The sequence below is a fragment of the Tupaia chinensis genome, unplaced genomic scaffold (assembly GCF_000334495.1).
Source record: "Tupaia chinensis unplaced genomic scaffold, TupChi_1.0 Scaffold143797_1, whole genome shotgun sequence".
NCBI classification, from domain to species: Eukaryota; Metazoa; Chordata; class Mammalia; order Scandentia; family Tupaiidae; genus Tupaia; species Tupaia belangeri.
The window spans coordinates 720757-735044 of record NW_006203647.1 but is presented as its reverse complement, the minus strand read 5'-3'; the positions used below and the strand labels follow the sequence as shown (position 1 = coordinate 735044).

The 14288-nt window shown below is 41.8% G+C and overlaps 1 protein-coding gene across 1 annotated transcript in view; it reads right to left on the bottom strand.

Annotated features, from left to right (window-relative positions):
* LOC102497243 (actin-binding LIM protein 1-like) overlaps positions 1–14288 on the bottom strand; it is a 245375-nt gene that overhangs the window by 117075 nt on the left and 114012 nt on the right. Inside the window, exon 3 of the mRNA XM_006165121.3 lies at positions 2978–3161. Coding sequence (XP_006165183.1) covers positions 2978–3161 — 184 coding nt within the window. The remainder of the gene's footprint in view (positions 1–2977; positions 3162–14288) is intronic.

Here is a 14288-nt window from a genome sequence, read left to right as displayed (position 1 = left end):
AACCAGCACAGGTTTTTCTGCCTCTGATCAGAGCCAGGACTGAGGTGAGGCAGCCACAGGTCAGTGGGTTCAGACCCTGCATTTGCACGGCCTGGAGGATGAGTGCCCCTTGACACTTTGCATCCAAGGCACACTGCTCCAAGCCCTGCTTCCGATCCATGCTTATTTTTTAAAGACCTGAATCTCACATGGATCTTCTATGGGACAGACAGAATTCCATGCTCAACCTGGGCCAGGCCTTCTGAACTTGAGTTTCATTATTTGTAAATGAGCCTCTTAGCCCTCTCCTTCCTCCTGTGTGCCCTGTCTACATGAGTTCACTTTCTTCTGTCATTTGCATGAATGATTATACTCTATAGTCTGTAACTGGATTTAGAGTCAGAAAACCTGAGTTCAAATCCTAACTCTCCAAGGTTAACTTGGAAATATTTCTTAAACTGAGACTCAGAGTCACTCATAAGCAGGGATAGCGGTTCATGGATGATGTCACAGACTTGCTAAGAGGGTTAAATTCTACCTGAACATATCTGTAAATGGTAAAGGAAGCCCCGATTGCAGGAAGAATTACCATCCTGGAGTAGCAACAGCTATAGCACTCCGGTAGCAAAAGTGAACACCTCACTGCTGGCTCAAATGCCCAGGGACTCAGCTGTAGTGAGTCAAGTTTTGTTCTCCCTTATTCTAGTTTTAAAACTATTGGGACCAGTAGATGGCAGAATGGTTACATCGCTGGACTCCCAAATAGTCAACCCTGGTTTGAGACTCAGACCCAGTGTCTTAAAACTCAACGGGTGCATCTGTGTGTGTGCCCAAAATCCTGAGAGGAGGCTAGAGGAGAAGGGATGACAGCATGGCCATCCCCAGTAGCTGATCCTTTTTGGTGAGTCTCCTAGTTGGAAAAATTAAACCCATTATGAGGTTGTTTTTATTTTTTATTTTTTATTTTTTTTTATTTTTTAAGGTTTTTGCCATAGGGCATGTACATTTGCTGGAGACAGAGAGAGGGAAAGTAAGAAATCACCCTCCAGGTGGATGGCCATACCACAGTCCCTTCTCCTCCATTTTCCTCTTGGGATTTTGGGCACACACATTCCCATGTCAGGTCTGATTTTCAAGCTGCTGAGTCCAGGACTCAAACTGTGGTCAGCCATGTGGGAGTCCAGTGCCTTAACCACTATGCCACCTGCTGCCCCTCCCCCCATTCTAAGTTCTACAGTGTGTACTATTACAAACACAGCCATATAAACATGACCATTTTCCTATTCCTTCATATAGCTTTCTTCTCTCAGACTGATCAAGTTAACAAGCTAGTTTGTGCAATTAGGATTTAACCTTGGTAGGTGACAGGTACTTAGACAGTAGAGACTGCCAAACTTTTCACCTACAAGACCAGATTGTAAATATTTTTTAGACTTTGCGGACTATGTGGTCTTTGTCACAATTATTCAACTCTGCCACTGTACCCTGAAAGTAGCCATAGATAGTATGCAAACAAGTGGGTATGATTGTGTTCCAATAAAACTTTATTTACAAAAATCTATACTGAGCCTATTTTGCCCATAGGCCATAGTTTGCTGTGGAGTAAACAGACTATTTCAAGCACACACACACATGCATGCCCAAAAACTTGTATGTCTTTTTTTTTTTTTTTGGAGAGGTTTTTGCTATAGGGTGCCTGAGCTTGCCAGAAAGACAGAGACAGAAAGCAAGAAATCACCCCCTTTAGGGGGGATGGCCACATTGAAATCCCATCTCCTCCATTCTCCTCTCGGGATCTTGGGCACGCACACACACACACCTGGCGTGAGTTTAAGCCACCGGGCCCAAGACTTGAACTGCGGTCGACTACATGGCAGTCCAGTGACATAGCCATTACGCCATTAGCTGGTCCCCAAAACTTGTACTTCTAAATAGACTTTATCCTTCCAAGAAATTATTGTATTCACCTCAATGTGTTTTGTTTTGGTTTAGTTTTTGTTTACAGTTTTGCTACCAGGCACATGTGGTTGCCAAAGAGAGACAGGTGTGGGAGGTGGAAGGAAGTGGGTAATAGTGAGAAATCACCCTACAGCAGGAGTGGCCACACCACAATTCCTTCTCCTCCAGTCTCTTCTTGGGACTCTGGGTTGTAAAAACATGCATCTGGGGTGTCCTTCAAACTGCTGGGTCCAAGATCCAAACTGTGTGGTTGGCCATGTGGGGTCCAGCTACCTTAGCCACCAAGCTACCAGCAGGCCCTTGCCCCAATGTTTTCATTGCTCAAAATGTTCTGAGACCCAAAGCTGCTTTCAAACTTGGATTCAAGTCACTTAAAATCAGTCATGTCAGGGCCGGCAGATGGTGTGGTGGTTAAGGTACTGGACTCCCACATGGCCGACCACAGTTCGAGTCCCAGATTGGGTGGCTTGCTTTCTCACTTTAGCTTTCTCTGTCTGGTTAAATTAAGATAATAATAACAACAACAACAACAAATAAAATAAAATAAATCTTAAAAAATAATAAAATCATGGGACCAGCAGCTAGTGTAATGGCTATGTCGCTGGACTCCCACGTAGTCGACCATGGTTCAAGTCCCGGACCCAGTGGCTTAAACTCACACCAGGCACGTGTGCGAGCATGCCCAAGATCCCAAGAGGAGAATGGAGGAGAAGGGATTGCAGCGTGGCCATGCCCCCTGGGGGTGATTTCTCACTTTGTATCTCTCTGTCTCTCTCTCTCTCTGTCTGGTGAGCACACACGCTCTATAGCAAAAATAAAAAAAAATAAAATAAAAAAAAATCAGTCGTATTACTTTGTAGAGAACATCATGTATAAAGCTTCCCAACAATAATAGCTTTTGACCAAGACTGAAAATACAGTAGGAAGAGAAATAAATCTAAAGACATATCAGAAAAATGAATATGTCAAGCTTTCACAGCTGAAACCAACACTTCTCTTGTTGGAGGAGACAGGAAGTTTTGGAAAGACAATCACTTACTTGCAGATCGTACAAGCAAAGCAGTTGGGGTGGTAGGTCTTGCCCAGAGCAGTCACTACCTCACCCTCCACGAACTCCCCACAGCCATGGCAGCGAGTCCCATACATCCTCTGGTAGTCCAGGGTGCAGAGGTACTCCCCGTTCTTTATGAAGAAGCCTCCTTGTGCCAGGTCGCAGCCGCACACTGCAGAGAGACAAGTTCACATCTGGTCATTATCTGCCAAGCTGCTGGGCAGCTGCTGCCTTCTACTAGATTCTGTGCACTCACTGTGATCGCAATGCTTTGGGGCTAGGGGAGGGGACTGGTACAAAGCTATTTATTGTTGAGCTCTGATTTCTCTCTTGACTCCCTCCCCTGGGGAGCTATGCAATATCTCATACAAGTAAAATCCACTGGCTAGCTCTCAATGGCTTTTGTGGTATGCCTAAATTCTAAGGTGATCAAACAGCCTTTGATGGAAAGATACTTTTGGTTCAGGCTGTCTCAAATATGCACAAAGGTGTCCCTGGCAGTGCTATTTACGAAAGGTGCCTACCGCTTGCCAACACAGCTGCTTGGTTTGGGCCAAAATTGTTACTGAGTTGAGTAATACATTCCCACTATACCAAAAGCAGTATGAAACTTTCCAATAGCTATTTTTTTCACACTCTGGAAATACTTTCACATAACTATGAAAAATTTAGATACTCAATTTTCTCTTTGTGCAGTAAATAAAATAAGCCAATTGTTTATATATTATTAAGAGAGAGAAAAACGCACAGGCAGAGGAAGGGAAAAGGAGATGTGTCCAAGATAAAACTCATTCATGACCTCAGTACATGGAAAAGAGGATGCTTTGTCTGGATTTTGGCTTTCAAAACCATGCAGCGGTGGATTACGGAGATGATACAAATAAACAGGTCCTAGGTGCCAGATCTGGAGCCTGGTTGACATGTTCAGGCAAGACCAGGGCAGGTCACACCAACTTGTCCACAAATAAAACCTAAAGCAGTTCCTGACTAAAGATTTTCCATTGTCAAATGACTGCAAGGCAACAGCCAAAGCTGGAAACGGCCAAGCTTTAACCTATTTTCAAGATCGGGTGCCTCCTATATAATTAAGAAACTTCAGCAAAGAATCTGGGATTCTGGATTACTCTTGCAGGTGGAGAGATGGTAAATTCAGTCCCTAAACTGCTTTCCTAAGGACCTACTAGGAAGGACACTTCCAGGGTTTTTATTACTTCCATGACTCACTAATTCAGCCTGGGAGCTCACGCTAAGCACAGTTAGATTCTTTTTGAAGAAACTATTCTCTCATCCTCAGTTGGCACGCTGAATTAATTGCAAGCTACTAAAGATATTCAAAGTGACCTAGAACCCACAAACAAGCCTTAAACTGTGGATTCATCACTCTTTGTTTAGATCAACACTCCACAGCTATGACCTTCTTTGCAATTTAAAATTAAGCAACCCAAGAGTGTGGCCTGAGTCCATCACGCCTGAAAATGACCACTCTATAAATACTACCGTGATCAGATCATCTGGAGGACAGCTCGCTCGCCACCTGCTGCTCCTTCTAACCTGCCAGTTCCTATACCTGCCTCTTCCTGACTGAGATGGACCCCGTGTGTGGTCTAGCCTCATGCTGCCTGCAAATTCATTAAGCAATTATAAATAATCCCAGTCAGTAAAGGGGTGGGTCACGAAACACTTTAGAGAGTTTTCTTTGGTGTTTTTCTATTACATATCTTATTTTCCTACACAATGACAATATACTTCATGGGTGATAGTCTTCATCTTTACTTCTTTTGATTCTTGTTCAAGAACCTAATGGCATCTTCTATAATACAGGGAATACAATTTTTGATTTAAATGGAATCCTGCCTCAAACTTGCTCAGCTTCCATCGATTTAATTTCTCGGTGACATCAGCAGTTCTGATGACTCTACTACAATCCCAAGAAGGGACAATACAATGCGGTTGGATTACTAGTGATTCCCTTTATTCCCTTCTCTAAGGATCTTGGCTGAGTGTAAAAACGCATAGTTTTGCTACTGTCTCAAGTGTTGAGACATCATGCATAAAGTTTCCCATCTAAATTAGTTTGTTAAAGACTGAAAATACAGTAGGAAGAGAAAGAAATCTAAAGATATACCAGCAAAGGGAACCAGCAGTTAGCGTAATGGCTATGTCGCTGGACTCCCACGTAGTCGACCGCGGTTCGTGTCCCGGACCCGGTGGCTTAAAACTCACGCCGGGTGCGTGTGCGTGCGTGCCCAAGATCCCGAGAGGAGAATGGAGGAGAAGGGATTGCGGCGTGACCATCCCCCCTGGTGGGTGATTTCTCGCTTTCTGTCTCTATGTCTCTCTCTGTCTGTCTGGCGAGCACACGCGCCCTACAGTGAAAATCTCTAAAAAAAAAAAAAAAAAAAAAAAAAAAAAAAAAAGATATACCAGCAAAGTGAATATCCCAAGCTTTCACATCTGAAACCTCAGCTGTTGAGGCAGTCTCATTTACTGTTTTAGAAATTCTTTGTATTATTTACTGCTTCCCTATGCTACTTCTATGCAGCTTTTTCTAGCTCACCTGCTTTTGTGAAACTGAAGATACTATCCTTTATTAATAAAGGCCTAGTTTATATAAACCCTGCATAGCCTTTAAAAATGACTTCTTACAAGTATTAAGAGATGTTAGAAGACAATTAAATTGCTGTGATTTGATTTGGGTTTTTCCTTAAATTCAAAGCAGTGCTAAAGTGAGTTTACCAAACCATACCATTATTTCAGGTGCTTTATTAAAGACATTAATGATTGAAGAGAGAGACTCATACGGTCAGGAGCCCTTAAAAAGTATATACAACAGGCATTGAGAAGAAAAATCCACACTACTAATATTTAAAAGGAACTTAACATGATTACATTTCCTAAGAGTGGACTAGTTGTAACCTAATCTCAGAATCTTTCCTCTTTTGTCTTCCTGGTTCCTCTGATCACTCCTTCTCAGTCTCCTGGCCAGACTCCTAAATGCAGGTAATTTCCATGGACACAATCTCCTTCCTGTATAACATAAGGTCTCCTTGGGACAGGGCTCACCCACTCTCATAGCTTCAACTATGACTTTGTGCAGAGGATTCTCAAATCCATTATCTCTGTCTATGATGTCTTCTGCAAACTTTAGACCCTCATTTAGAGCTGGCACAGACAGATAGACAGCATACCTGTCTCAAACACAGCATTTTCAAAATAGATCCTATTCTCTCAGCTTCTCCGCCATTTCCCCCAAAACCTTCTGCTATTTGTCTGTTCTCTTTCTCAACCAAATGGCAGCAACAGCTATTCTTCCACTCTTACACCAATATTTTCAACTGGCTACTAAACCCAATTCAGTTCCCCAACAAAAAGTTCCTTTGATTCATTCCCTCTGGCTTCCTACTGTCATAGCTTAGATCCTGGCCTTCAACATCACTCTCCTGTACAGAAAAACACTGTGATAACAGTGTTTGTGCTGGAGGTGTGGGGGGACGAACAAGCCCTGGAATTCCCATCAGTAGATCAATTATTGAATAAATTATGATAAGCTAGTCTATGGAGCTGGTATTAAAGGGAATGGACTAGATCGAAATGTACAACACAGAAGGTTGTCTGTGATATACTATTAGGTGATTAGGTGAAAAGAACAAATGTCATAAAGAATTTTAATAACCTTATATTTAGAAAAGCCTACTTTTTAAAAGTTGTTGGTTTTTTTTCTTTTTCTTTTTTTCCCATAGGGCACATGCACCACTGGAGAGACAGAGAGAAACAGTGAGAGAGAAAGTGGGAAATCACCCCCAGGGGAGATGACCACACTGCAATACCTTCTCCTCCATTCTCCTCTAGGGATTTTGGGCACGCAAACACACACGTCCGTCATAATTTTCAAGCTGCCAAGTCCAGGACTCCAATTGACAAAGGTGTTATTCTTTTTAACCAAAAATATCTCAAGATGAACAGTTTAATGCAATTTTAAAGTGCTTTGGTTTGTTTTTTTTTATTAACAGCTTAACAAATACTTTTAATTGATGGCATAAAGCAAAACTTTCACATCTAAATGATCACAAAATCTCAATTAGTAAGATTATACTTCAGTAGAGTATATTTATATTTTTAACACTGAATTCTCCATTTGTATTTACTTTAGTTGTCAGTTAACATAACACCTAGGGAAAAGCAGAGATTCTTTTCATAAACAAACAAACAAACAAAACAAAAAAAAACAAACAAAAAAAACCAGGGCTGCCAATGGAGGAGATAAATTGCTTGATTAGTTATTTAAAAACATCTCCCACTCAAAGCCCCAGTGAATCCTGCCTTGCTTTGCCATCACTAATGCCTTGCTAGAAATAGCCCCACATCTTGTTGATGTCATGCTCTTGAACTCGTTCTCTACAAACCACTGAATACAATTAAGTACTACTTAAGTAAGAAAATTACATCCAAGAAATTGTATATAAATATTGTGAAATTAGTAATAGGCACATTTTAAGATTTTAAATAAAAAAATTAACAGGAGCTTCCTAAGCTGTAAAAATTCCATGGGACAGGATGGGAACAAGGACAGAGACATCAAAGGGGCAAACACAGAACAGTATTTTAATGGTGTGAGCAAGAATGCAGCAGCAACTATTTTTCTCTTTTTTTTTTTTTTTTTGGAGAGGTTTTTACTATAGGGGGGGTGGGTTCGCCCGACAGGGAATAGACAGAAAGCGAGAAATCACCTCCCACGGTGGATGGCTACGTTGCAATCCCTTCTCCTCCATTCTCCTCTTGGACTCTTGTGCACACACGCACACGCACCTGGCGTGAGTTTGAAGCCACCGGGTCTGGGACTCGAACCGCGGTCAACTATGTGGGAGTTCAGTGACATAGCCATTATGCTAACTGCTGGTCCCAACAGCAACTATTTCTTTAACCTCGTAGAAACAGCAGTTATAGTTTATGTTCCAACAAATTCATTGTATTTTTAAAAAAGACTTCTGCCATAAGATGTGTGTGCTTGACAGAAGGAGACAGAGGCAGAGACAGAGAGAGTGAAAGTGAGAAATCATCCGCTGGGGGGATAGCCATGGGGTAATCCTTTCTCCTTCATTCTCCTCCTGGGACGTTTGGGCACGCATGCACACATGCCCAGTGTGATTTTCAAGCCACTAGGTCCGGGACTTGAAACAGATAGCCCAGCGCCTTAACCACTACACCACCTGCTGGCCCCTGTAGTGGTATTTTATCTTCCTGTCGGCTAGTTCATTTTGCCAAACATTTAGGAGAATGGGTGATACTTAAACCTTTGCCCAAAGGTGGGTTTGGGGTAAAATGCAAAAGACAGTGTGTTCATCTGCATCAATAGATTGGACATCTCTGTGCTATGTTGTTGCTCTTATTTGAGTTTTAATCGATTCATACCAGTAAGCAAGGGAAGAGCTGTTAAGCAATCATGGTCAATGTTTCCAATCCAGTCTTGAACAACACAGGAATTTTAACTGGAGGGCCATCTGCCTTCAGTGAGTCCTGCTTCTCTTTTCAGGGCAGGTGCCAGTTGAGTGGCACTCTGCCAGCTGGTCAGCCCAGCACAGGGCCCAGGAGTGCTTCTGAACTTGCCTGTGAACTGGAGGCCTGAGGTCTGGGTTTCATCTGCCTTATTTCCAATGGTAAGACCATGTGCTCTCGAATTGCTACTTTACCCTTGGTCAGGCCCAAACCTTGCTCCATCTTGCCTGGGATGGCACCCTCCCTGCCTCCTCCTGGCTTCCACACGTGAAAGCTAGGGATGGGGCAGACACAGGCTACAGAACTCAGTACTTCACCTCTGGGTTAACACTGGGGATACCAAATACCTGCCCTGCTCCTCCATCCTCTACTCCAACTACTTTAAAGAAATTTCATTTCATCTGAGATGGTATTCTATTCATCTCCTCAAACCCTGTCATCACAGAGTATAAAGGTACACTTGAACACTGTCTTTGTAAGCCACTAAAAATCCCATTTTTGTGTGGGGTCCGAGTTAATCAATTTTTGCTTTGAAACTCAGAGCAGTGTGTTGGAAAGTGCCACACATTGTAGCTCAAATGCACTATCCACTGTAGCCCAGAGCTCAAAATAGCTGAACAGAGACTCATCAACAATAATGCGAGGGGGCAGCTTCCCCACCAGAAATAACTTCTGCTAATGTATTATCCTGCAAGCCAATACTAAGCCTCAGAAAAGCATCTTTTAATAGTTTTCCATGCTAACTTCTTCTAAATGCACATTGAAATCAATGATCGTTTCTGGGAAAGAAGACAGTTACAAGCTCAACCAGATGGCCAAATGGGCCCCTAAACGAGGCATTCGAAGGGTTATATTTAATTCAGTTTAAATTTACAATAATAAGTATAGAGCCACGGTTTGGAGGGAATCATTCTGGAAGCTCTATTTTTTTTAAATAAAGTCTTTGACTGCATAGTAAGCTTATTCTTAACTCTTGTGTGGAACTCACGTGCTAATGATATTAATGATAAGCAGCTCAAGAAACAAAGCTATCACTCAGAATAGTATCTTTCACACGAAGTGCCTTTCTCTTTCTTGCCTTCTAAGTGTTCACTCATGGAACAAGAACAAGTTTTGAAGTATTCCACCATAGCATAGATGAATTTAATATCAAGCATTAGGGCTGATGATGTGAACAAGAGGTACAAGAATGTGTGCGTATACTTAATAGGACCAACCTTGCTTCTCCTGGGCAGTTACATCTCAAATTAGCCACGTGTTTGAATGTGGGGCTCATGGCTACATCTAATTAGGGTCTATATTCTCTCCTATCTCTATTTTCAGTCTCCAAAAAGAACTGGGTCATTTATCTTTGCCTTTTATGAACTCGCGGCACAAGGGAACAATTTCAGTGATCGCTATATATGTATCTATAAACTGACCCTACAGAAAACTGGAAGCAGTTGGGATGGGGTCTCTTACCCTCTCCTAACAGGTTCTTTTTCTAATTTCTCCCTGCCCAAACTTCCATACATACCTCCTCCAAACTAATGTGACTGAAATGATGCTTTAGCAACTTGCTCTCCTCCACTCTCCCAAACCCTTACATATAAAGGCCTCCACATCTTCCAAACATTCCTGTGCTTCTTCCTGAACACCAGCACTTCACTCCTGCCAAACCAACACCCCTAGCACTCCACTAACATTCGTCCCGAACCCCTGCCAAGACCAACCCCACCCAGCCTCAGGCCCCACTCAAGCTCACTCTCCCTGATGAAACAGACAGCTTCCTCCAGTCTCCTGGGCACCTGAGCCATCAGCGACCTCGGCTTTTAATATGTTCTCTTGTAACACTCTATAGACTGCCGTGTGATTGTCTCATCTCAATCACAAGCTGACTGAAGCAAAGACCACTTCGGACGCTATTTTACATCTTCCGGAATACTCAGGCAGATAGACGTTATTGCTCCTTCCTGCCCATTTCACATTGCTTTAAACTAGGCTGCTATCTGGACGCTATGCTCGGAGCCAAGTTTCTTTGGCACAACATAAGGCAAAGGGCACTTCAACGTGACTTTGAGCTAGTAATCCTGTCTTTGCTCCTGAAAGTACCTAATGGCACCAAGAAAGTGGTGCCAAGGAGTCACTCTACTTTCCACCCAGTGCCTCTAATCTCCTAAGATTCTTCTGAACTTCCATAGCAACCAAAATCGACCACAACCCAACAACTCGAGAGACAATTTCGATTCATACATGCTGTGTGCAGAGTCTGTGTTTAGCGATCCCGAGGAGGCCCTAATGACAGAGAATAAGACTGTGACTAGTTAAGAGCTCCATGATTTAAGGCAACTGAGAAGAAACTGGAAACGGGATCACAGGGTAGCAACAGGAATAATTAGAAGGCTCTGTGAATGAACAACAACAAAAAAGCTGATGGGATCAAACCAAAGGAAAAAAAAGGCAGGGTAATAATGGTCTTTCAGTGTATTTCAAGTGAGTTATTTTAAAGAAATCTATGATCAGCTCTTTCCCATCTAAAAAAGTTTGTTTCCCAAGTACCAAGAGATGCGGGTCAGATAAGTTTACCGTTGTAGTCATGACGCTGATTTCAAGTAAGAGCAGTCTCCTTCCTGTCTTTGGCTAGGAAATAGTTAGGAAAGAGTAAATGGCCTTTCTGGCAAGGATAGCCAGCACATCTGCCTATGTGGATGTGGATAACGTGATTACGTTATATTCTTAACCTATATTAGGACCTTAACCTAGGTCCCATCACAGCGATTACATTACAATGAAAAGAACATCAAATTCCTCATTTTATACACTTTTAGAGTTCCATCTCAAAGTGAAATATGATGAGTTAGTTCTTATATAAATTAGATAATGCAATTTTACTTAAAAGGAAACTAAACATAGAAAACATTTTTTAAGTCTATTTCTTCCAAGAGAAAGAAAGAGAATGGGAGACAGAAAGCTCAAGAGAGAGACAAGCATCCCCAAAGTCTCACTGCCACCCACCTCTTGCCAGCCCAGATCACAGGCACAGATGCATGCACCCAGCACGCACAGGGAGCCCTTAGGATGTGAACCCAGGACCTTCCCACATGGTGCAGCATTGTAGAGCACTGTGCTACTACTGCTGCACCAATGCAACTGACCTAACACATAAAATTCTTCCTGTATGTTCAACCTGCACCCCACAATTTTCATCCATTTTATTTCACAAACATCCAAGTGTTTTGTAAGTGCAGATGTTCTACATGAAATAATCTTGACCTGGTAAACTTCTTACCAAAGGTAGTAAAAAGGAAAAGTGCTATCAGTAATGTGATACTTTTCCTAAGTCCTTTCATAGGACATGATATATATATATATATTTTTTTTTGAGAGGTTTTTGCTATAGGATGTGTGCGCTTACCAGAAAGACAGAGAGAGACAGAGAGATAGAAAGTGAGAAATCACTCCTCTAGGGGGGGATGGCCACGCCTCAATCCCTTCTCCTTCATTCTCTTCTCGGGATCTTGGGTATGCACGCACACGTGCCCAGTGGGAGTTGAAGCCACCGGGTCCGGGACTCAAACCGCGGTTGACTACATGGGAGTCCAGCGACATAGCCATTATGCTGACTGCTGGTCCCAGGACCTGTTTTTTTTTTTAAAAGACTAATTCTAATAGAATAAAAAGACTAATTCTAATATTCTAAAAAATATATTTCAGTATATTCCATTGACATTAGAAGTTGTAATATAAATCTAATAGTTTTAGATCAACTCTTTAAAAATAAATTTTGATGTTTAGGGACTCTTATTGATAGTGTATTGTAGATAAGAAGTACAAAAGATTTCTAAAAGCTATCAAAATTTCATTTTTTTAAGAAAGATTTTTGCTATAAGGGGTGTGTGCTTGCCAAGTAGACAGAAAGTGAGAAATCATCCTCTGGGGGGAGGGGGGGATGGCCTGCCATAATCTGTTCTCCTCCATTCTGCTCTTGGAATTTTGGGCATGCATGCACACGTGCCTGGCATGAGTTTTAAGCTGCCAGGTCCAGAACTCAAACCATGTCAATAATGTGGGAGTCCAGCAACGTAACCATTATGCCATCTGCTGGTCCCAAAATACCATTTTTTATACTCTATAATACATAGTAAAGACTCACATTGCTAAGTGGCAACTGTTTCTATTAAAACATAATTCTGTATGAGAATTTCTGCCAATGCTACCCCGAGAGAGGAGCACACATCATCTGAGTTTTAAATTTTCCACAGACATCGGAAGTCTCTTTAAAATGATGGGACTATAAATAACATATAAAACTAGTTCCATTTATGAAAAAGAATAAAGCTACTCAAATTAATGTTTAATGTACCATCTTTTCAATGACATTAGGAACATCATGGCTCCATTCATTTCTAGTAGAAAGTCTGCTGCCCAAATTAAGGTCTGTGTCGACTCTAGCCACACCTCCGTTCTCACCACTCTCTGCCTTGAACAAGGCAATCCTACCCTGACCACAGCTAGCACACTCCCACTTTCTAGTCCTGGGGAAGGTATTAGGCTTATTAGGCGGTTAGGGGCATTCGTGCTTTCTGTTCATTCATTGTCCTCTCTTTGGTAACGCCCACAGTCCCCTGAGCTCGAGGTGGTCTCTGACTCACTGCCCCTGGGGTCTGGAACACTCACCCGCTCCTGTCCTGACACCCTCCCTGATTGCATGGGTAAGCATCTTGCTTACTTGCAGGTCACAAGTTCTTCAGGGTAGGTACCATGTCATATATACCTGTCACCCCTCCGTAGCTGAGCACAGATGATTAGTGCCTTATAACATTTCACACGGCAAAGATCTGAAAGCCATCCAGTGTCAGTGTTCTCAGGTTGATTTATGTAAAAATTAAGTGATCTTTAATAAGGAAAGAATGTGGATCTCGTCTTTGAAACAATGAAGTCCATTTAGTTGCCTTGCGCTACAAGAAAGCATTAGATGGCTCTATTTTCATCCTTTATATATCAGTTAAAACGTCTCTTCCTGGAAGGGGGGTGAGGTTAGGGTGCCTGCCCTTACCCCCCACAAACACACCAACATCCTCCAACTTCATGTTCACATCATGTATTGTCTCTTTATTTCAACCCTTACAGTGGTAAGTCACATTCCTGTGGTCATTTGACTACCTGATGAGTATAACTTGATCATATATAACTTATCTCTGAGTAAATGAGCATTCAAAATATATGTGCTAAATAGACAAATATGCCATTACACTAAGGACTTTATTATGTCCCTAGGTTGGCCAGGGTTTTCTTCACTGATCATTTGATTTCAGCTTTGAACTTGTGGGTGCAGAAGAAATGGATAACAGGGAGTTCTCCACCCTGCTTCTTTGGCTCTTATTCAAAATTCAGATGGCGTATCTGGATACCATGACTTACCCATTTCCATATTACTAGTCAGGTATAATGAGGGCAGTATGGGCATCTTTATATCTCTTCTTTAGATGAGTGTTTTACACCTAAATTACACAATTTAATGAGGTGGATCTAAAGAAAAGTTCAGTTCCAGAGAATTTCAGGAGATAATAATCATAGAATCCTTATCAAATGTTTCTGAGTATCTGGATACCATGACTTACCCATTTCCATATTACTAGTCAGGTATAATGAGGGCAGTATGGGCATCTTTATATCTCTTCTTTAGATGAGTGTTTTACACCTAAATTACACAATTTAATGAGGTGGATCTAAAGAAAAGTTCAGTTCCAGAGAATTTCAGGAGATAATAATCATAGAATCCTTATCAAATGTTTCTGAACACATTTTATATATATATATATATGTA